This window comes from Chelmon rostratus, chromosome 5 (genome assembly GCF_017976325.1).
Source record: "Chelmon rostratus isolate fCheRos1 chromosome 5, fCheRos1.pri, whole genome shotgun sequence".
NCBI classification, from domain to species: domain Eukaryota; kingdom Metazoa; phylum Chordata; class Actinopteri; order Chaetodontiformes; family Chaetodontidae; genus Chelmon; species Chelmon rostratus.
The window spans coordinates 26,979,886-27,002,903 of NC_055662.1; the positions used below are offsets into that span (position 1 = coordinate 26,979,886).

Below are 23,018 nucleotides of genomic sequence, written 5' to 3' on the forward strand. Positions count from 1 at the left end.
GTCAATCAAAACAGCTGATTTATTACCTGATTGACAGAAGTGATCAAAGTGAATCTGAGCGAACATTATCCTCAAAGGTCTCATCTCTTCAATCCACCACCAGTCTAACCCAGAACTGTCAGTTTCACAGTACAAACTGATCATTGATCATTTTCTCAATCTTGTATACTCTCGTCTGGATGTGGCGGTAGTCCTGACTTTCTCCATAAACATAAACACATCTCCACTGTTTGTGTTCAGAATAAACTTGTATAATCTTCAGGTGGGAGGAGGGTGACGGAGGTGTTGCATAGTCGGACTAAAGTTGGAGTGTTTTAAGTGTTAAAACTGAATGAAATCAGATGACAAATGAACATCAGTTTGATACCAAAACAGAATTTATTGGCGTAATCAGACTAGAAGTGAGAAATCTCACTGTTCAGAACTATTGACATTCAAAGTGAAAAGAAAAAAAGTGGACAGACATGATAACGAGTGGAAGACGTATGGCTTTGGTTAAATAACACTCTACTAAACTGATCGGAGGAGACATCAGTTACATGATAAACAGAAGGAGAAAAGATTTAAGGCTCTAGAATTCCCTGAACAAGACAAAAGGCCTGATGCATATCTGCTGCTCGTCATGATGAAGATGAACAGACCCGGCCAGGTGGTGATACAGTAGATGCCACTCAGACGCCGAGGGGAACGAGTCATCTTCGTGCTACCTGACAGACCACCAGGCGCCGTTCAGTGGACTCACGCACTGATAACATGAACACAGGACTGTGGACCTGGTATCAGTGCTGTGCTGAATTTGCCAGTGTTATTAGACGAGGTGCTGATACAAAGGCACAGACAGCCAGTTAGTGAAGAAATACAAAGGTGTTAATCCACAGTTGCATAGAGTTATTGGAATATCACAGCAAATCTTACATATTTTCTTGCATTATGTACTTCTTCTTTCAAAATAGTGAACATTCATTAGCTTCTCAATACAGTAACGACACCAAAAATATCAAAGTATTGGTGCTATGCCTCCCACAGCGCCCCCTTCTGTGAATGAGTGGTTATTAAACACATGGACGTGCTGAGCAGGCCAGTGCTTTGCTTTCAATGTAGCTGCATTGGATATTTACAGAAAACCTCCCAGGATGCAGTCAGAAACAGTAATGGTAGAGCAAGAGATGCACAATTTACTTCGGTTCCACTTCACTGTGTGAGACAACCAAAACCAGCCGTTTCAGACTCTTTTCTTCTGTGAAAAGACGAGGAATGATCGGACAGCACAAAAAAGTGAGCTCAGTTCAAACACGTTCAGCTGAGAGTAAATCCTGAACGAAACCTTCGCAGACGATCGCTGAAATATTCAGCCTGTGGCTAAAAACAACAGGCGACCTCCACATTCTGTAAAATCCACTCATCCAATTCTGGATTCAGTTCCAGCTTTGTGACATTTTGGCATCGACACTTAAAATCTTCCATGCGGGTATTTTTCTTTTTTCTTTTTTTTAGGCTGAATGACTGAATGAATCTGCCGAAGTCTGAAAACAAACTTCACACACAAATGAACCGTGAGAGCTGAAGCAGCCGTTTCCAGTAAATACTACAGTGACTTCATGTGTTCATCATCTGCTGCATAAGTTTATAGTGTCATGTTAAAAACAACAGGTCACCTGCGTCCACCTGCAGCACCTTCTGGTTTCACGCTCAGCCAGCGAGCATCAGCGTCAAACACGCAGATACTTCATGCGTTCAGTTACACTTCACCTTCTACTGAGAGAAAAACTACAGATTTGAATTATGTGAGACTTATAGAAGAGGGCTGTAGAACATTTTCAACACATTTCAGGTGATTAATTAGTCTTCTGCTCATCAGTGTTGATTTTAAAAAGCTTGTACTGTCATTGAACTTGATGTTCTGCTTCGCAGGGACGTTTTCCATATTACTGAAGTTTAAAGTACTTCAGTCTGGCAGAGACTGAATCAACCACATGCACATACTCAACCCATACACACTTCCACCGTCGTCATCAGAACACAGACAACCCTCTGTGATACAAACACAATGAATCCCACCCCCACCCTTCCCGTGCTACAGACGCTTTAGACCTGATCGAAGCCCTGACCGAGTCGCGCTGCCGAAGCTCTGGCGACCCTCTAACTGAACAGCTTGACGAAGCAGCCGTGGCAGTAAGGTTTGTCGTTCTGTTCTTTAAAGGTGCCTTTGTTGAGCTGCTTCAGGCAGAAGGCGCAGACAAAGTGCTCCGGGTGGAACTTCTTGGACATGGCGGTGATGCAGCGGCCCGTGATGGGCTTCTGGCAGCCGGAGCAGAGGGAGCCGCGCCGCTCGTGGTAGTGCACTTCACAGTAAGGCTGGCCGTCGTGCTCAAAGAAGCTTCCGTTCACAAACGGGGTGAAGCACTCCTGCGAACGAAGACGAGAGAGAGAGACGCCGTTATTCTACCATTATTATTCTCATGACGGTGTCTTATAGAGGCGTGATGGAAACTGAGCTACAGACCCTGCAGACAAAACACTCCGGATGCCAAAGGCTGCTCAGCGCTGAGATGTAGTTCTCCAGAATGGCTCTGGCACAGCCGCCACATTTTGGTGCAAACATGTCAAAGTAATCCTTCCTGCAGTAGGCCTTTCCATCCTTTTCATGAAACCCTTGATCGGAAACAGACAAGAGATGTTAATGAATGCAAACAGAGACTGCAGTTTGTCCTTCTTTGAATGTGCGGTACTTATTGAGTAACGCTTCAAACCCTCTGGGCCGAAGAAGGATCCACACTGAGCGCAGAAGAAGTGTTCGGGATGCCACGTCCTGTCCAGCGCCGTCACCACTTTCTAAACACACATGACAGCTTTTATTGTGGGTTACCATAGAGACAACAGACACGGGCGCAGACGCGGAGAGCGGCGACTCACATCCAGTATGGGCCCGTTGCAGTAGTAGCAGCGAGGGGAGAACAGGTTGTGGTAATCCTTCTCACAGTACGGCTGCCCTTCGCGCTCGAAGAAGTTCCTGGAGCCGATCTCCTCTTGACAGTGCGTGCACACAAAGTGTTCAGGGTGCCATGTTCGACCCATGGCCGTCACCACCTGCGCAAACACAGATGTGCGTTCAGTGTGCAGACTCTGCTCTGTTCACACTGATCACTTATGTTACAGACATCTTCACAACGGCGTCTCACCTGTCCCACGATCGGCTTACAGCAGGCGCCACAGACGCCTTTAGCCACCGTCTGCACACCCAGTTTGTTGAGGTCTGACTGCAGACTACCGAGCATGTTGTCCAGCTTGTTGACCTGCGTCGGAGGCCCGCCGGGGACACCCCCCTTCCCTTGAGCCATAATCTGAAATGGTTTCATTATAAAAACAGTTAGAAATGTGCCCGACAGACACAGAGATGTAACAAAATGACAAAAATAATCAACTTCTAAACGTGAATCCTGATATGCTTCTTAGAGGTGTGAACAGAAAGGGGAGGAGACCGGTTCATGCCTGCATCGGAGGGAAGATTGGATCGTACTCTGTTTGGCAGCCTACTGACACCAGGACTTTGGGAGTAACTGGTGTCACTGGCTCCACTGGTGGAGGCCGGGTGGGGGTTTTAAGAACAGGAGGAGGGGGCTCTGGTTTGGGGGCAGGAAGTTCTTGAATAGGGGCTGGTGCAGGTGAGGCTTTTATAATGTGCCGAGGTGCAGCAGGAGCTGGTTCCTTGATGTGAGGAGGCTGTGGGGGAGGAGAGGGAGGTGGAGGAGGAGGAGGTGGTGGGATAGGGATGGGGGGCTGCTGGACTGGGAGCAGGCGCTTTGGTTCTTCTACAATAGGAGGGTGGCGGGGGGCAGGGGGAGAGAGAGGGGGGAGCACCTTCCTCACGGGGACGGGCGACTCTGGAGGAATTATGATCTAAAGAAGAGGAGAGAAGAACAGAGAAGGAGGGAAAACAGAGGGAAGTGAGGAGGAAACTAAAGATGGAGTCAGAGGGAAGAAGAACATTTGGGAAAAGTGTTAAGCACACCGAAGCCAAACCTTGTCGACCTCGCTGCCGGCTCCATCGAGACGGAAACGCTGTGGTTTGGACGTGACGATGACGCCCTCTGTGAGCCAATCATCGCTCTGTTTACGGCGCCGCTCTGAGCGACCGATCCCGAACTTCCCCTGAAGCTCCTCTATGAGGCGGTCCTGAGAGCTGTTCTTGTTTACAATGATGGGTCCCATCTTCCTGCGCAGGTGCCCGTCTCGGAACATGGGGTGCACGTTGGGGGTCTCCTTAGTGCGCCGGATCACTGACTTTATCTACGGGGGAACCGTGAGCACCTCATCACACGTCCACAGCAGACACAACAGAGTCCAGGATGCAGGGGTCAGTGGGCTCAGACGCACACTTACATGCTCACGTCACACGCCTTAAAACGGACCCAGCAACCACACCAACTTCACAGCACAGGGTGCGTTAACGTCCTTCACACAAACTGGTGCAACAGGTAAGGAGGACTGTGTTCTGCATGCAGAGTGCTGGAACCAGCGAGTAACTTAAAGAGCAGCGGCGGTGTCAAAGCCAGAACTCGTGATTAGAAACAGCTTCTATAAAACGTTTTGTCAAAGAGGGTTTGTTCATCTTTATTTCTGCAAAACTCAAACATGATTAAAAAAAGACTTTTTCTGATCGGACAGTAAAACTACAGCGGTCGCCTCTCACAGGCTTCACTGTGCAGTCTTTGGATGATTTTAAATTCTATGTGTTTAATCAATTAACCATTAAGGAGGAGCTGAAAAAAGTGAATATTTCCACTTTTCAAAATAAAAACTGAAATAACTTAATCAACTGATCAATTAACTGGTGAACAGTTTCAGTGTTAATCGTGCAGGATGACACGGAGCACGAGGTGAGTAAACTCGTAGATGAATGTTTGGAATCATGCTTCAGTTTTTCAAACAGACACAAGAGAAAAACCCTCGAAGCAGAAGCGAGCTGGTGTAGAAGCATCAGTCTCATGAGTGACAGCAACAAACTGAGCAGAACGAGCTCGTCGAGCAGGACCGGAGGCCATACGTGTCCCGATGCGGAGACTCTGTCTATACTGGGGGTCTGCAGCAGGGGCAGGTCCAGGGAGACATCAGGGGTCCCGGGGCACGAGGACGGGGTCATGGACTCGTCCATCCAGCTGGCCTCTGTCAGCGGGGTCATGCTGCCGTCTGTGTACGGCCTCTCGGTGTACGGCGTCATGGTGCCGTCCAGTCCGTCGTGGAAGGACATGGACAGCTCCTCGTCGGCCCAGTCCAGATCTCCGTTCCCATCAGTGCCTCCGTCCACCGAGTCGTCCGTGATGGTGTTGGTGGCGCTGGCGTAGGTGTCAGGCTGCATGCTGTTTCTGTCCAGGGGTAGGATGAGCTCCTCGTGCACCTCCTGCATCCCTCTGCCGAGACACTGAGCCTCCACCTTCAGCTGTGGGTCCTCCACGTGTGCTGCCGTGTGATTCTGTGCAAAACTCATAGCTAACAGCTTGTCCAGCGCCTCGTCCAGGGAAGGCTCTTCCACGGGGGGCTGCCGCACAGCGAGGGGACTGGCTCTCTGGGCCAGGGGGGGCGACTCCACCGGCTGTCTGCTGGAGTTACTGAAGGCCGGTGGAGAGGGCACCATCAGTGGAGAGGGTGTAGATGCTTTTGAAGAAGCATGTGCAGAAGGAGGAGATACAGAGAGACAAACGGGGAGGGGGGAGGGAGTCTTTGGAGCTGAGACAGGAGGGGTGAGGTTCTTTGAAGGAGGTGGAGTAGAGAAACTGAAATCGAGGTCATGAAAAGAAGCAGACCCCTTACTCTCTGGAGCACAAGAGAATTTACTGAGTGCATGTGAGGGTGAGACCCGTTCAACAGATGGACTAGGGGACTTGGAGGACTTGTGGTCCAGGACGGTGTTAACAGAGGTAAGTGAGGGGGTGGTGGTGCTATTGGAAGGACTTGGACTATGTGCCATCAGGTTGGAGTTAGAGGAAGCGGACTGAGAGAGGACTAGCAGGGTCTTGGTTTGGGATGACAGCATGGTGGCAGAGACATCTATGACAGAGTCCAGGTCTGGGTCACTGGCTGCAGAGAGTGAGGATATAGGACTGTGGGGAGGGAGACGGTTTGGGCGGGGCGTCGACACGCCGCCGTCTCCCCCATCCTCATCTATGTGCAGCTCTAGAGCAGCAGGCAAAGAGAAGAGAGGAGAGGCGCAGGCGGACGGGTGGGACAGACTAAGGAAAGGAGAAGCCACTGGGGTGATGGAGGAAGAGACTGGAGGATCAGGACAGCTGGAAGACGGTCCTGCTGGGTCCAGCAGAGAGCCCAAAGAGCTGGGCTAGAGGACAGAGAAGCATAAGCATGATGAGAGGAAGAGGACAGAGAAACCATCAGAAATATGAGAGGAGAAGCTGTGTTTGTTGATCAAAGTGAAGCCTCCAGTGTCCTGACTCGTACCTTGAAGTCAGACAAAGAGGCCATCAGCTCGTCGAGCTCCCTCGTGGCACAGGAAGCCGAAATCCTGGCCTGCTGCTGGGAGGGTGTGTCCAAATCGCTGTGGCGAGCCGGGGGGCTGGAAAACACAAATTATAGGGTGATTTTTAATTACGTGCAAACATTAAAACTTTAGAAAAACACAACTCTGAATATCTGTTGTCCAAGTTCTGCTCTGGCTCGGAGCTCTTTCATAGCATGACAGAAGCAGCTCTGACAAGCTAACAGCTAACAGGCTAATTTAGAAACAACAGAGGTAATCAAAACAAACCAGCTCTCATTCTGATGCCGCTGTGACCTTTGAATGGTCTCTACTGTGTCTGAGGAGAGCTGCCACTGTGATGCTTACCTGGGTGAAGGCACCGAGCCCTCCAGCTCGTCCAGCAGACTCTCCACAGTGGGTCGGGCCTCGTCCGGCCTCGTCCCGTTCCTTTTGGGTTTCTCCTGAGGGGGAGGGCTCACCATGATGTCGGGGCCGCCGCCGTTCTCGTAGTGGGTGATGCTGCAGGACGGTAAGGGTGGGGCCGCCTCCTCTGTGGACACATGACAGTACAGCTAAGTCTGCTCGCCACACACACACACACACACAGGCGATAAAGCTGCGGGCGTTGTGTCTACCTGTCGTGGGGAATGAAGGGGAGCTCTGCTGCACTGCGTTGAGCTCCAGCAGCAGCCTGTCGAGCTCCGACAGGTTACTGCCCAGAGCAGAGGTCATGGCTGCTGCTGACGAGTCCGATGACTTCTGTTTGTTCGGAAAACTGAGGAGGAGACAGAAAAGGACGACCGTCAACAGCAGCTATCAGTGAAAAAAGGTGGCAGGTGATACGGACACGTGCGGCGGGATACCTGTAGACGTGGTCTTCTTCAATGTGAGACAGCGGAGAGCTGCTGCTGTCCCTGGACCATGAGCTCTTCTGGGCCGAACCCAACGACTGCAGAGGACCAATCAGATTGTGATCAGATCACACAGGAAGTATCACTCACACAGACATACATGAGACTTTCGCACATCTAACACATCTAAGTCATGCTGTGTCACTTCCTTGTACTTTGTCATGGTCGTTAAGCATTTTATGACCCGTTTCTTGAAGGTTAGCTCACGAGAGCCCTCCTGGTCCCACCACAGAGACATACCTGCTGAGAGGAGTGGTGGGAGTCCGGCTGATCTATCAGGGTCCCGTTCAGAGCCTCGGCCGAGGGTGGAGGAGGGACTGGAGGCGGAACTGACACATCCTGGTAGGAGTGTCCTCCAGTGGGGATGGAGTAGGGGGTCTCGTCAGACAAGAACACAGGTCGCTTTGAGATGTGGGACGTAGTAGATTCCAGGTCCGCCAGCAACGCGTCTGAAAGATGTGATGATCAGTGATGGTCAGCGTCTATCCGTCCACGTCTGACTTAGACATAACAAACTGGACACAGTAATCCCTCGTGTCTTTGGATCAGAGACACATTCCTGAGATGTTTCTGACCACAGGACTGAGCTGGAGAGTCCTTCCCACTGAACGTGGTGTCAGGCTGTTAACAGACAATGGCAGCGAGTCGGCCTCTCGTTCCAGCCCGTCACCAAAAAAAGCTTTCAACAGTGAGGCCATGTGACATCACAGCACGCCACAGGGCATGACTGAGCCCAACCTTGTACCTAAACCCAGGTTCATGAAATATCCCCCTGAAATCCCCAACATACTTTTCCCATCAGGCCACACTATAAATACAACCCTGCAGACAACGAGAGCGACCCGTCCACGAGCTTCGTCTGTCCTTTCAGTGTCTTACACCTCTGACTGGTCTCTGATTCGTCTCCATTTTCTGAGTGTGAATCAACGAGATGACTGATAGGAACAAAGCAGCAGAAAGAGTTTCTGAATCCAGTCCAGGGTTGAGAGGGTACAGCGATATCCCGCTGAGTGTTCGGTGGAACGCGGCAACAAAATAGACTCTTACATCACACAATCCATCCGTCCTCAGCCCGTCCAGAATAGACCGCAATCAGCGGCTGCCTACTGTTACACTACAGGGGCTTGGAATGGTTACAGGCTGTTTCAAGGAATCGTCGCACTTTTAAACTCATAACACCACAGAAGAAGAAGGACCGAAAACTGTCCCGCTAAACCAGAAGGTCAGAGAGCTAACGAGGCTAACGCTACCGCTAAAATACCACCTACACAAGGAAGGAGTGTCTTTTACAGTCTGTCCTGACTAGAAGTTACACCAAGACACAAAATAAGTGTATAAATACAATTATACAACAAATATTATATTATTAATTATAACAAATATATTTCTTTCTTGCTTTGAAAAATAACAACACAAATAATAAGTGTTAGGCGATGGTGGACAGACGGACCATTTTTCTGTTATCTGCTTCAAATGCACCACCACTCTCTCTCAGTGTGACAGTGATCCTACTGTCAGTCAGCAGCAAAGCCAACACTTCACTTAAAAATATGAAAGTTTTTACATTGAATACTCAGAAAGTCACCGTATTGCCTGCTGTAAATGACAAACAGTGAGTGGTGAGTTTCTCCCGGTGGAGATTCCCAGTAACAAACTTTTAAAAGTTTTAAACAGTCGGTATCTGTACTCACATTGTTTCCACCTGTTGTATCTGCGATATCCTCCAGGCAGGATGACCTGTGTGTGTGTGTGTGTGTGTGTGGGTGGGTGTGGGTGTGTGTGTGAGAAGCAGCCAGCAGCTCAGACAAAGGCAGTGTGAGCAACAAGCAGTGACAACACGCTGCCAGTCGACTGGGGGGAGTGGTCTTACAGCCAAAACTGGGTGATGGTATCCCTGAAACAACAGTATCCCTCCGGTGCCCCTTTCCCTTCATCACAAATCTACACACATAATCTACACAGTTGGTACATTTTTTACTATTAAATCAGCATCTACACACACGCGAGGGTTCTACCTTCATACGTCTGTTATATTTAAAATGACAAACATTTAAATTTGTTAAACTTAAGTGTGAACTCAGATGAACTGGAGATGTATATATTCTACTCTTCATCGCAGTCTTCAGTCCAAAGGGAGGTCCTTCCCAGAAGCCAAACGTTGAAGTCCTGAAGTTTGACATAAACCACATGGGAGCAGAAGCCTATTTAAAGCGTTAAGCTCAGCGAGTAGCCCGTGTCTGCGCAAATGTGCTGAAATATCAGGACCAGCTCAAAATAATCTGCACCTGGTGCCGACACGCTGAACGAGGCCTTACTGAAGTCGACTTTGTCTCTCATAAAACAAAACCTCCGCACAGAAAAAACACCACCTCTGGATTTGGGGCAAAGGTGAGTCATAGAAAATACAGAGTGGGCTTTAAATTTAGATTCACAATTCTCTGGTAGCTCATCTTCAAATGTGTTAAACAGCAAGAACAAATCCTCAACAGTTACTAGTTATGGTAAAGTATTCGTAGAAAGTTCTTTGTGGTCTGAGAGGACAGCTGTACTGCCCGTGGTCCTCCAGGACTAGTTTTTGAGACTTCTTCTATAACGATGTCTCTGCGCTCATTATAAATCCTGCAGACACTGCACACCTGTGACTCAGACAGAGGCCCGTCAACACACAGTAAAGCCTCCACAGAGGACACTCACACACAGATTCACTGTTCAAATCAAACTATAATGTCTAATGCATCCTGGAGGGAAATAAACTGTTTAATAACCTCTAGAGACAGACAGCGACAACATTAATGTGCTGCTTCCAGCCTTTTATTCCCTGAATAAATGTGCAGCAGGAGTCCTTCTACTTTAAAGACGATATGGATCAGAGCTAAAACGATTAGTCGATCAATGGAAAATTAATCAACTGCAACTGTTCTAACCACCAACTAATTGTTTTCTAGCTTCGGCTGGAGGACTTTTTTTCTTATCTGGTGTGAGAGCGAACTGAGTTTTAGACTGTTAGGTGGACAAGTGACACTTAAAACTTTGTTCAACATTTAAATAGAAGAGAAACTCAGATCAATCGATTATATATAAATGTGACTCGTTGACCTGATACGGATGAACTGTAATGTCAGTGGGAGATGCACCAGGCTGGTTTCTGCTCCTCCATATGAGGGTAAAGACAGAGTGAAACAGGGCTTCAGGACACACACACACACACACACACACACACACACACACAGTGTATGTCTTTGATATCATTTGCTGCAGGTCATAAAAGGAGGAAGAGTGAAGATGCTGCTGAAATGTTTCTGCTTCCCTCATTGCCCTGAGGGGGGCAGCACTGAGTCCGGCACGAGGACGGACAACAAGCCTCTCAGACAAGTTTGGTCCACCAGAGTTAGAAGCATTAAGAATGCAAACATGCTCTGTGAGCCAAGTAACAGGCTAATCTTTTCCAGTCCAGACAGGGGGCAGGAGCCACAATGGACAAAGTCCAATTCTGCTCTGACAGCATCCTGAGTCAATGGTTCATTGTGGGTCTGGAGGAATAAAGCCGTCATCAAAGAGAATAAGACTGGGGCTAATAATTCATGATGGATCCATCGCCCCCCCTTCAGACAGTACACAGACTGAGTTTAGACTCGGTCAGGGAAGCATCTGTGGTCACACTGTGGTAACTAATCTTCATCACGCTCCACAAACAACTCTCATGTAATGTGGATACTGTACACATTCTTGTGGCAGTGGGTACATGTACTGTCTTGCCTGTGCAACCCCCCTCCCCCGAGGCTCCACCACAGTCCTGCAGTGTTTATCAGACCGATGAGCGAAGGTACATGGGGAATTCCACACATTCCTGTCGAGCCTCAGAGAAAGACAGCGATCGGGCGGGGACGCGGGGACGGTGGGAAGGGGACGTACAGTAGCTCTAATCCAGCGAAACATCTTCTCACGTCCAACCTGTCTCGATCGGACTCGAGATGATGCTTTGCAATAAAACCTACTCGAGCAGAGCGCACATTCCTCCAGTGCCACAGGACTTTAGGTAGAGAGCCGGTGAGGAATGCGCTCGAATACAAAACGCCATCTGTCAGTCCAGAAGATGAAAATAATGTGTTGACAATTACAGGAGCCGTTCCGCTAAGTACAGCATGCTTTGAATTCCAGGATAAGGGAGATGTCAATGTTTTTACTGCCCATTTCCCACAGAGCGGGAGTTCAGCGCAGGCAGGGAGGGAGGAAACCAGCGCTGGATAATCTGCTCTATTAACATGTGGGCGATGGGGGCAGGCCACCGGGGTCCACGGCTCACCTGTTTATAGCCAGGGAGCAAAGAGCAGAAGTGGCCGCGGGCCCGCACCGAAACCCTACCCCATCAGGCCGAGCCGACGCGATATTTATATCAAACAAGACAGGCAGAGGCCAGGGAGAGGGGGAGGAAGGGGAGATACCAGCCAGACAGGCAGGGAGGGCTGGGTGGAAACCAGGGACACAGAGACAGGATGTGAGCGAATGACAGAAAACAGCAAACAGACCAAATGAAGCACCGACACATTCAAATAAATGTCACGTCTTCCAGCTTCCAGATGTGAGGCCACCTGTCCACACAGACGGAGGATGAATGAGTGTAACAGCACACCATCAGAAAGACAGAAGCATCCTCTGTGATTATTCAGAATAAACATTCCTAAAAATACCCCGAAGAGCAGCCCCATATTCGAAAGATGACACGGCCCCTCGAGAGAGCGCTGGACCAAAATAAAAGCACTTCCCCACAGAGCAGTGGGGCAGATGACAGCAGAGGCTACAGGCTGATGTAACGCCCAGCGGCCGAGGACACATTCACAGCCACGCCTGTGTGAGGACCGTATGTCAGTGAGCGCCTTTTGTGCATTAAGAGTGTGACGTGGTAGGATGAGGAAGACCCTCGGAGAAAGGCCGTCTTGTCTCTGCTGAGACGCTGACTACAAACACCAGAAACGTGCTCGGACGTTCCTGTAGAGGAGCAGAACAGCAAAATGTCCATCACAGCTCCCTGAAGCTGAGCTTGGCATATTCACATCGCTCGTTTGTCCAATCAACAGTCCAAAACTCAAAGATTTTAAGTTAAATGTGATCGTTACTAATATAAGAAGCCGACACATGAGTTGTAGATTATCCTTCTGACGATCAACTAAATGATGATTTTTTATTTAATAAATATTTAATGCTGTTTAAACACAAGCAGCCGTACAAGAGCTTTGGTTAAATTAAGATTACTGTTTAAATCAGGGCTGCAAATACTGATTAATGCGTTAATTGTCATCTTGATTAATCGTTTGGACCAACCAGGAGTCCAAATCCCAGCAGCACCGGGTCCCCACCAGGTTTTCAACACTCAGTTATGACCACTAAAGCATCGAGGTTCACAGCCCTGATAACAAACAGGAAGAGAACCAAAGTGTAGGGTTAGGGTACAATACTGAAACTGAGTGACTGGAGAGTATTTAGAAAACAGAAGTGGCACGTCCTCCTCTGCTTACAGACGTGAAGCTGTCCTCTCTTTGAACATGTCCTCAGGTGTCCCCAGCCTGAGTCATGTTAGAAGAATCCAGCAGAGCCTCAGATTCCTGCTACGCTACCCCGATCTGTCAAGACAATAACGAGCCCTGCTCCATGAGCCACGTTACAGGGCCAGCAAACGGGGGGGGGGGGGGCATGGAACCAGCACGGAAAGAGGAACAGCTCAAACAACGACGTGGTGCAACAGCGTTTAATAGTGAAAACGCTGTTCTGGCAGCAGGATCACAGGCTGAAGGCCCACAGCTGCCCCCTCTACCCGTGTAGCACTGACTCTGCTCATTGTTTTTCTCCTCTGCTTCCTCAGGATGTGGGGCAGGGTCTGTTGCCTAAGCGATGAGGTCAGCCATGCAGCTCTCTCTTCCCCAGACCCAGAACAGGATGGGTGTGGAGCTCGGGAACGAGGCTGATTTACAGTCCGGAGCGTCCCTGTAGCTGAGCGGCAAGCCCACTGGTCAGGGGTGGTATGCGCTAACCTCGCAGCTCTCGTGGGGCGATGATAGCTAGTCCGGTAACACTAACTCACACACTGGGACACAGAAACCACCGAAGACCTTCTAAGATCTTTCGGTATGCTGCGTGAACGCTGTAAACATTTAAGACCACGCTGCTTCGACAACAGCCAACTCTTCCTGCTGCTGGAGAATAAAGTCTTCCTGCGAGGTGATCGACCGATACTGTTACAGCGAGTCTGACCGGACGGCTGTATGTTTACAAAAGGCATGTCAGCAGGTGCAGCTGTCGGCTCGGCCCGTACCGCCACCTCCTGCAGATACACATGGGTCGGCGTGTCTGCGACACAGAGCCGAGCGGCTCACGCTGTTATTAGGCCCGTCTGCATGTGAGCAATAAACTGTCCTCGTTTCCTTTCAGACGATTTTTTACACAAGTCCGTCCTTCATCTCAGTCCTCTTCAAGGTTTTACATGCTCAGCTAAAAGTCAACAAAGATTAAGGCATGTTTGTCTACAGTCGTGCACATAACCCTACCTACAACCATCTCTGCATGCCAGCACTACAAAGTTAACAACTGTGACTAGTAGTAGTATTATAGTCTGTAATGGAAACTGTGATTTATGATCCAATACAAGACTCAAAAAATGGAGCCCTAATAAGTAATAAGTACGTACTGATGCTAAACAGCGTCGACGTCATCTGATCTGGACCTGCTAATGAGCGCTGACTCGTCCTGGGTTACCTGAGTTAGTAATTACAATTAATTGAGCACACCATTACTCAAGAAAATACATGTAATTACAGTATCAGATGAAATATTTAAGGGCCTCAGGACTGGATTAAAACCAGGAGCTTCGGGTCCTTAAATGTTAAGTTTATATTGTGCTTTAATTGTAACAACAGCAAAAACTTTAGTGGGAATTTACAACCAAAGGGAGATTCTTTTATCTCAAGCGTTCTTCTCACTTTAGGCATGAGCCTCCAGCTCAATGCGTGTCTGGACTAATCCAGTTTGTTCAGTGTTAACCTGCAGACAAGGCGCAGGGCCTCTGCAGCCCAGCGAGGTCAGCCTGCCTGAATCTCACACAATCCTGAGGAATTCACAGAGAGCTGAGCTCGGCCTCGACCCCACAGACGTGACACACAGAAGCAGGACGAGCCAAAGGACGGCGTGCCACGGGAGGTTCAAGAGCCACATCTGGGTAAGGACTCGTCCCCCTGGCCACATCAGTGAGGACAGTGGAGCTGGGCCCGGCTGCCACCTGGTCTGGACTGTAAGGAACTGATCAGAGAAACTCTCTGGAAAACTCTGATTCAGAGGAACAGACTGAGCGCTCCGAGGGAATTCCCTTCCTCGAGTGTTCAGCTACGTGGATGGATCAATATAGACAGGTCGGAAAGAGCGGAGTCTGATCGGGTTTCCAAACAGCTCCGTGTAGACCTGTCAGTCATCAATGAGCCTCAAGACAAGGACCCACAGGGGCTTGTTAGCTGGGGGTTTACTGGAAGCACAGTAAACCACAAACATTTAACATGGTTTGCTGCTGTATATTTAGGAAGGACGTGGGAGGGGGTTGCTGCGTGATGTGTACAGAGAAGTTGAAAACGTCACAGTGGAGCAGTTGAAAGTCACTTCACGGTTCTGTGACTGTCAGGCGACCAGACCTCAAAGCTCAAAAGACGTTTTTAACGATCTCCAATTACCAGAGGACCCATGTTTGAGGAGGACCGAGCGAAGCCGCCAGGCCTCCCTCTGTCGGCAGCAGGCACGGGGCTGGGTGTAGGGGTAGGAGGTGAGTCATGACCCAGAGAGTATTTGGCCTTGGACCCTGACACAGAGTGATGTTCGACATTCCTCAGCAGCCTCGCCCCCTCCTTCGGCCTGCCGTTCACGCCGCCTCAGCAAGCCTGCGGCCTCCCTCTCAACCAACAATCGACCCATTCAGCGGTCCAGAGCAGCGAGAGCACCGACGGGAATCTCACAACCAGCCAAACCCAAAATGTGGCCCGTCGTCGCTCCGCTTAAACGTCTCACAAATCCATTTCACTGCCCTTCTGCTCCACAGCACCACCGTAACGGCAGCACTGCTGCAGATACCTGACAGGGGCTTACCAAGTGGTTCATTCTGAATTAGCAAGGTAAATATAGCAAACTGACCAGCTGGAGACAACTATAACAACAAAATTAGACATTGAGAGGTTCAGTGTCAAAGGTCAAGAGCCAGTGAACTGAAGAGGTGACCGCTTAGTGAGGCACAAAAAATAGAAGGCGCTGATAGACTGCATGGAGCTACACACAGGGGGTGATAGTGATTGTCATCAATGCTGGTACTGGATACGATAAAAGGCCCGTAGAAGTGACTGACAGACAACAAACCTGATTAAGGATCCAATGATAAAGAAAAATGACAAAATATAACTGGTTTCTATCACTCAGACGTGAGGATTTACTCAGATTACAATCACTGATGAGTTAAAGGTGTTCAAGCATCGGTCGTGCAAACAAGCTACTAGAAAACTATTACTGGTGAGTTGTAAAAAATCTATAACCAGGAAATGGCTGAGTATAGAGCCCCCAATTACCCTCTCTCTAAGATGTGCTGTTCGAAAATAAGAGAAATGTTGGAAGAAATGGAAGCAGTATACGGACGTTTTATAGACTCTCTTCTACTTATAATGAACCTTGTTTAATATCACTTTTATTATATTGTGGTTGTAACTTGAGTTAGTAACCTGTAACCCATTTATCTTATTTTTGTTTATTTATTTATTTTTACCTTTTACAATTTACCACATGTGGAGCCTGAATGTCAAATTTATTCATCTGACTCCTGATGACCCTGTCTGTTGTGCTATACTTGTTTTGTTTGTACTGTTTACTTAAACGAAATAATAATAAAAATTTAAAAAAAGCTACTAGAAAACATCACAACTGTTTCACCATTTGATGATATTCTGCATGATCTCTCCTAGTCCTAACTTACTATCAATGCCTCCAAAACACATAAGAAATCACGGCAATAAAAAGCAGCCACACTGAATCAGACAGTGATTTTTCTACTTGGACCAAGCTAATAAGGCAACTCTAAATGTTCTGAACAAAAACTCCTCAGTAAACCAAGCAGGTGTTCACAGACAGGTACCGGCACATCTGCAGTAACCTCACCTACTAAACCTGCCCTGAAGCACAAGCCACTGTTTCACCTCCTGACTACAACCAAGGGGAAGGTGTTGACACCACCTTGGACAGGTGAGATGGTTCTGTAATTGAGATTATGCGTCTAATCACAAACAGTACAGGTGTGTTTCCTGTCTGAAGGCGTGATAAAGGGACGACAGGGTGGATGATTGGGTCAGAAATGATCCGTGAGGTCTCCGTCAGGCTGCAGACTCAGTCAGAGCCAGCCCAGCCTGGACCCCGCGGTCTGAACGCGGAGGCCTGTTGACTCCACTTCAAAGCTGGAATGAACCGCCTGGGGGGCAAAAGTTCAGGAGGTAATGTTAAAACCTCGGTGTCGAAATGTCAGCCAAATATCTCCTCCCTCCGGCGCACACGTTCATCAAAAAGTCGTTGATTCACACGAGCAGAGAGGCGAATTATGATCCGCCACATTGACCGCACAGAGGGAGCGTTTACCGGGGGCTGAGGGGGGAGGCTAGCGGGGTCCCGCCGCTAAGTTATTGCGATGCTTCTGACCAACAAAGTGTTTACCGTGCGGACTGAGGCGGACTTAGACTCAGACACACTGTGCTGGACCTTTCCCGACACAAACCAGCAGCTTTCCCAGATTTAAGGTGACAACACGGCCCTGAAACGCTGCTTTCAACACGTCGCAACGTTACTCCTCCACCCTGCTACCCGCACCCTGACGGCTGTACACACACACACAGCCTTTCAAAAACTACTCCATAACTCACCTAAGTCGTCCATGGTGGCTGTCCGGCTTTAGCCTGCTTCACGTCGGCGTTAAGAAGCTTCTCAACTGCTCACGAAGTCTCGCTTTTCCTCCACGAACTTCGCCGCTGCTTCAAGCTGCTCCGCACAGCTCGCGTGAGCGCGCGTCACTATGTGCATGTGTACTTTAGCGGAGCGCGCGCTCTGGCGGAGGCCCGGCGGTGAGCGACACCTAGCGGCAGAAGACGGAGCTGCACGTTCAACACCCATAACACACCGTGCGAGTGATGTGAGTGCTGGCTTTATCTGATGAAGTTAGAAACAGGCAAACTGGAAGGAAGCTTTTATGACAGGCGACATGAATGGTTTTATTTTAGTGAGACAGAATCATAATCCCTTAGTTTGGTCTCACAAAGACACTAAACCCCCCAATTCACACATTTCATGAGATTAATAATGACTGCATCCTCCTCGTCCAAATAAAGAAAAACAGCAGAAACAAGAAGATATAGGACAATGCATTTATTTAAAGGTAGGTCATAAACACCATAGATGTGACCATGAGTGTCATCTTCCCCAGAGATTGGTGCATTTTATGGGACATTAGAGGTAGCCATCGAGAGCCCACTGCAGTGGGAAACATGTACAAATCTCACATTTGTTGGTCGTCCTTGTCTCCTCACCTTACACAGACACCACAGGTGTACACTACTTAAATTTCTTTAAAGCACGTCTGTTTAAATATCCAGTATCTATTATAACCTCAAGATTAACATAAAATTCTTTAACATTGCAAAGTATGTCTATATAGTGTGTCAGTGATCCAAGTAATCAGAGCAGACTTTCTATGCTGTGAAGATGCATCTGTGGTCTCAGAGGTTTTCTCAGTTTTACTAATTAAAATATTCCACAGAAACTTTCAATAAATATCCAATTAATGATAAAACAAATAAGATCATTAGTCTTTCCTGTGTAAAGACAACAAATGTGGTTTATTCTAAAAGTTCATGTGTATCATCAGTCTTCTGGTAAATAAAACAGGGGATAATATTTGTCAAAAGTCTACTGATTTCAGCTTTCTCTCCTCCTTCTCAGTGAGCGGCTGCTGGGACAGGATTTTGTCGTGCAGGCGGTGGTGTTTGCCTATGCCCAGCTTCGGCAGACCTCGGTTCAGCCCCTCCAGCAGCACACATGACTTGCACAGCGCCTGGCTGGAGATGTAGCCACAGCGGGTGCAGGTCCCCTGCACAGGCATCTTCACACCCTCTCGCACAGACAGGTTCTCCCCTGAGTGGATGATATCAATTATGGAGCTAGGCCTTACACTCTCCAGGTCCTTCAGGAAGGTCCTCGCATAGCCACGATAAGCATTAGGCGAGTAGATACATTCAGTGGAAAAGTAGTCCAGCTTCTTAAAGTAAGCGTACAGAACAATCTCTTTCTCATATGCATATTTAAGGGGCTTGCAGCGCGGCACGACCCCATCGCCTTCACTGGCTGTGGAGATGGCAGTGCAGCGGCGCAGTCGAGCTATGTCCCCTCGCAAAACGTTCATCAAAACTGTCTCCGCCACGTCATCGGCATTGTGACCTGTGAAAAACACACACACATCCAGCCACTGTCACACATTTTAACAAAGACATGTATTCTCTGACATTGAGGCGAAAAAGTCACATTTCAGGTGTTACCTGTACAGATCTTGTCCACTTTCAGCATGATGGCTCCTCTGTCTAGCGCCTGCCGTCTGAACACTCCACAGAATGTGCAGTTATTTTTCAGTCCCACCTGCTTCACTATAGCATCCATAGTCCAGCCATACAGCTCCTCATACGACACAATCTTCAGCGGCAGCTCATACTGTTGCTGATTCCTCTTCACGGTCTCCAGGGAGTCATCTCGGTAACCCGTGATTCCTTCATCCACTGAGAGGAGCATGAGTTCAAGGCCATAGTTGTATCGCTCATTTAGGAGCTTCATTACATGTGCGAGCACCGTGGAGTCCTTTCCACCTGAGGCGGCGATTCCTACTGTCTCCCCATGTTTGAACAGCTTAGCTGCCACGATGGTCTGATGCACCTCCTCCTCAAAGGCCCAGAAGAAGCACTCCTTACACAGCGAGTGGCCTGTTTTCGGACGCTTCAGCATAGCTCGCTTGTCAGCACAGCTACTGCACAGGACAGGCATCTTGACTAGTGGAGGGAGATTTTGAAAAGGTTGACAATGTTAAAAATTACTTGAGCAAATGTTCCCAAATGTTTTAAAGTCACAGTCTTTAAACTAACTGACTGCACACCTATAAAGCTCCATCTTTGTTGGTGCAGGTGCTTTAGTGCAGCGGACCCACAGGTTTTAGTGTCACTGGCTTCTTCTCTTTCATGATCATTCACTTCATGTATCTCAGCTACTTTAGATGGAATACAAATATATCTCTAGTTTAATACTTTTGTCTCCTATCAAACAAATACATTTCTATCAGGAAGAGAACATCACAAATAACAGAAAATCTGGCATTTAGACCTCTTCATGAGGAAAAATACTGTTTCCCCGCACATAGTGATTAAAGCCAGGTTTTGATTATGCAGTGCGTTGATCAGAAAAAATGACAAAATTCAGTGTACTCAGATGTCAATGTGCACACTAAATTAACTTGATTGTTAACGGATAACATTATCAAACACTGCAGTGCACAGAAATGGGGTAGACAGGCCACGGTAATATTGGTGGGCTAGTATATTTTTAAGGTATGCCGAATTAAAGAGTAGAACAAAATGACTGAAAAAACATATTTCATCATCGTCTAGCAGCGACGTTTAAAGTTTCTCATCTCATTAATTGCCTGTTTTGAAGGTGAATTTCAGTCAGAAACGTTAGATGTGAGGCTATCTCTCGTTCAAAAATCCAACCACACAAGTTCATACAGACAAAAACTTCACAGAACTGCTTGATATGATTTAATACAATCACAGCACACGAGGAATGGTAGTTAATTATCTATCAGGTTTGACAGTGATTAATGATTAAAGTCCAATCCAAATCAAAATCTCCATACGGTCAACATTAATTGTTTCCAGGTGTAGCTAGCCGAGTTAAGCTAGATAGTCACATTTATTGGAGGAAACATTTTCATACCAAAGTTTCCGATGAACCGAGGTCTGAATTCAGAATGTAAGGAGGAAGTTCACTAACAAAAATTCTTTGAAAGTACAACTTTACTTACTTAAACAACGAAAGTATTACACAGCTAAATCAGGTAGCATGTTGTTTCATCATGTGTCGCTAGCTCTTCTTCTCCGAGTAACAGGAAGTGACGGCAGCTGTGAGCCGCCGCAGCGCAGCCTACTGGTCGGAGGTGGTCGGTGCACATGAAACTGCACTGCTGACGTGATGCCTACATGTACCATTTAACTAATTCAGTGCACTTGTGAGGTACTTTTAAGACGTCGGTGAGAGGAGAGGGTGAAGCAGAGGTAAATCACACGACCAAGTCAAATGTAAGCAATAAGGATTTATTAGTTTGCTTCAAAGAATTTCTCTACTGCAGCAGCTGCAGCAGATATCAAAATGCTGTGTGGTGTAAATGAAGGACAAAGGGAGGGAGCAAGGCTGCTGAGGTCGGGGTTCATGACAGGAAAGAGTCACAAGCTTAGTTGACGGGGTGAAAAGCACCCCTCTGATGCCACTGCATGTCTCTGATGCGCCGAACCGACTGGATCTGAGGAATCTGGGCCCCGAACTCAGCGCTGTCCTTATACTCCCCCTTTTCAAACAGGTACTGATAGCCTCTGTATCCTGGATACTGATAGCCCACCCAGCTGGTGCGCCAGGAGCACAGGGAGGGGAAACACATGAGAGACAGTTAGAGGTGACAGGACAGGGAGAAGACACCTGCAGAAGTTTTTCTGCAGTTTCATAGAACATGTGTGGGGGGGCTGGACTCACGTGCCACTCTGGACCCGGACAGAGGAGACCTTCTCCTGGTAGCCGTGTGCGTGAAAGCTGGGGACATCATCATCTATGATTTCTATCTTCTTCCCTGCAAAGCTGGGGTTTTCGTAAAGGACAATCTTGTGCTCCTGGCTGTCCTGAGAGAGGATGTGGATGGTGTGTTAAGCATCTGATGGGACGACTGGTGGCGCTTTGTAACAGTGAAATCTGCTTTCTTACCACTTTAATCGGGCGGAATGCAACAATGGTGTCACTACGCCTGCTGTTGGTCCAGGAATCCCAGCGAGGATACTCCCCCTTCTCAAACACATACTGCTCCCCCTTACAGTTGGGCTGCTCGTATCCCACCCATCTGAGGGGGCAGAGGAGGGACGGCTGTGATTGGTGCAGGACACAAAGCTACTGTAATCTGTGTAGCACACGCTCATTTGTTTCCCCTCCCTTTCATCTCTTTCATGGACACAGTCCCTCTTTCTCTGACTGTCCCACTGTTTGCTTTTAAATCAGCTTCTAGTTTTCTGTCTCTGACCCACACTCACGGTCCACACAGCACCAGTATGGAGCCCACTTTCTCCACGCCTGCTTCCTGGAGGTTGTTACAGGGACCAGTCAGCTCATGGCAGCGCCCCTGGAAGTTCTCCTGCTCATAGATGACCAGCTGTGTTCCAACAGGAGAAAAGAGGTCAAAATGTGATGTTAGCACAGTGAAAGAGCTCTGTCAGTGTTGCTGAGTTCACTTTCCAGGGTGCTAGTCTCATGTTTGGATGTCAAACATTCAGTGCAGAGGAGGGAGCTTTAAATGATAACTGAGCTGCTCTCTGCATGTCTGCATTTCCTCTCACCTTAAACGCACTGGCACCTGGCTGCTGCTGCTTGGATGCAGGGTTCTGGTGGTCTGTGGCCATAATGAATGGATCGGCAAGGATGAAACTGAAGAGAACAACAGACAAAATCATACTTTCATCGTCTCTGAGGAATATCCGTGGACGCCTGCATGTTTTTAAAAGTTTTATATCTTTATATCTTAAATATGAGCAGGTCAAACTGCTGATAATAGATAATTTATTATTATTTCATCAAACACATGTATGCAAAAGTGAGGATCAGGTTTCTGAAGCTCACGGCCTTCTGAACACAGAATAACAGCAGTGCAACATGGGAACAGTTTGTAGAGATTAAAGCTAAAACACAGTGACAAAGGAAAACAAATATTGATCAAAACGATAAACTTTATAAAATACAGCGTGACGGACATGAACCTCTTACCAGTACCTGTCTGTGCCAGTGTGTTTGTGATGGCACGATGAGCTCAATATATACGGGACGCCCAGGGGTGGAAACTCTGCCAACAGTACCCTCAGTGTCCAAGCCGGCCTGTAGATCGGCCTGCCATAGGCCCAGCACGCTGAAATGAGGGGTCACCGTGCAGCCTCCCCCCACCCCGGGGTGTCACACTCCCACAAAGTTATTTCATTAGTTGTCAGTTTTGTCCAGCCAGTCATTGTTCGATATCCACATGATTCAGCACAAACAGTGCCAAGAGTCCCACACCTACAATGAGAGGCAGAGAGAGAGGGAAGGACTGTAAAAGACGGGTTTTACCGCGCTGGAGAGATTCAGAACGATTTGAATAACAGTCCAAACACTGCTGAATATTTCCACAAGTCTGGTTTTATTTATCATTGCAGTTCTAGAAAACACTGTAAAGGTTTCCTGTCAAATTCAGCCCCCGCTGTTTGGAAGGAAGCATTTTACATCCAACCTGTTGAACACACGTCATCTTTCTCCTGTTG

General features: G+C 48.1%; 3 protein-coding genes across 4 annotated transcripts; all 3 read right to left on the minus strand.

The window, feature by feature from the left end:
* Nucleotides 1–355: 355 nt before the first annotated feature.
* On the minus strand, nucleotides 356–17,441 carry LOC121606273 (histone-lysine N-methyltransferase 2D-like). Its single transcript, XM_041936486.1, has 14 exons — nucleotides 17,304–17,441; nucleotides 7,621–7,829; nucleotides 7,333–7,418; nucleotides 7,105–7,244; nucleotides 6,836–7,019; nucleotides 6,451–6,565; nucleotides 5,045–6,331; nucleotides 4,021–4,287; nucleotides 3,490–3,897; nucleotides 3,180–3,341; nucleotides 2,914–3,087; nucleotides 2,751–2,832; nucleotides 2,504–2,652; nucleotides 356–2,406 (listed from the first exon to the last, which is right to left on the minus strand). The coding sequence occupies exons 1-14, from the start codon at nucleotides 17,314–17,316 to the stop codon at nucleotides 2,140–2,142; spliced, it is 3,543 nt and encodes a 1,180-aa protein (XP_041792420.1). The 5' UTR covers nucleotides 17,317–17,441; the 3' UTR covers nucleotides 356–2,139.
* A 356-nt stretch (nucleotides 17,442–17,797) lies between these two features.
* Nucleotides 17,798–20,572, minus strand: ctu1 (cytosolic thiouridylase subunit 1 homolog (S. pombe)). Of its 2 annotated transcripts, none has more exons than XM_041937731.1 (3): nucleotides 20,498–20,572; nucleotides 18,969–19,469; nucleotides 17,798–18,870 (listed from the first exon to the last, which is right to left on the minus strand). In XM_041937731.1, exons 2-3 carry the CDS (start codon nucleotides 19,462–19,464, stop codon nucleotides 18,335–18,337), a joined length of 1,032 nt encoding a protein of 343 aa, XP_041793665.1. In that variant the 5' UTR covers nucleotides 19,465–19,469; nucleotides 20,498–20,572; the 3' UTR covers nucleotides 17,798–18,334. The 2 variants fall into 2 exon arrangements, with proteins under 2 accessions (XP_041793665.1, XP_041793664.1); XM_041937730.1 differs by having other exon boundaries at nucleotides 20,410–20,553.
* Nucleotides 20,573–20,923: 351 nt separating this feature from the next.
* Nucleotides 20,924–22,130, minus strand: crybb2 (crystallin, beta B2). Its single transcript, XM_041936749.1, has 5 exons — nucleotides 22,068–22,130; nucleotides 21,765–21,883; nucleotides 21,445–21,577; nucleotides 21,220–21,362; nucleotides 20,924–21,092 (listed from the first exon to the last, which is right to left on the minus strand). Exons 1-5 carry the CDS (start codon nucleotides 22,128–22,130, stop codon nucleotides 20,924–20,926), a joined length of 627 nt encoding a protein of 208 aa, XP_041792683.1.
* Nucleotides 22,131–23,018: the final 888 nt, after the last annotated feature.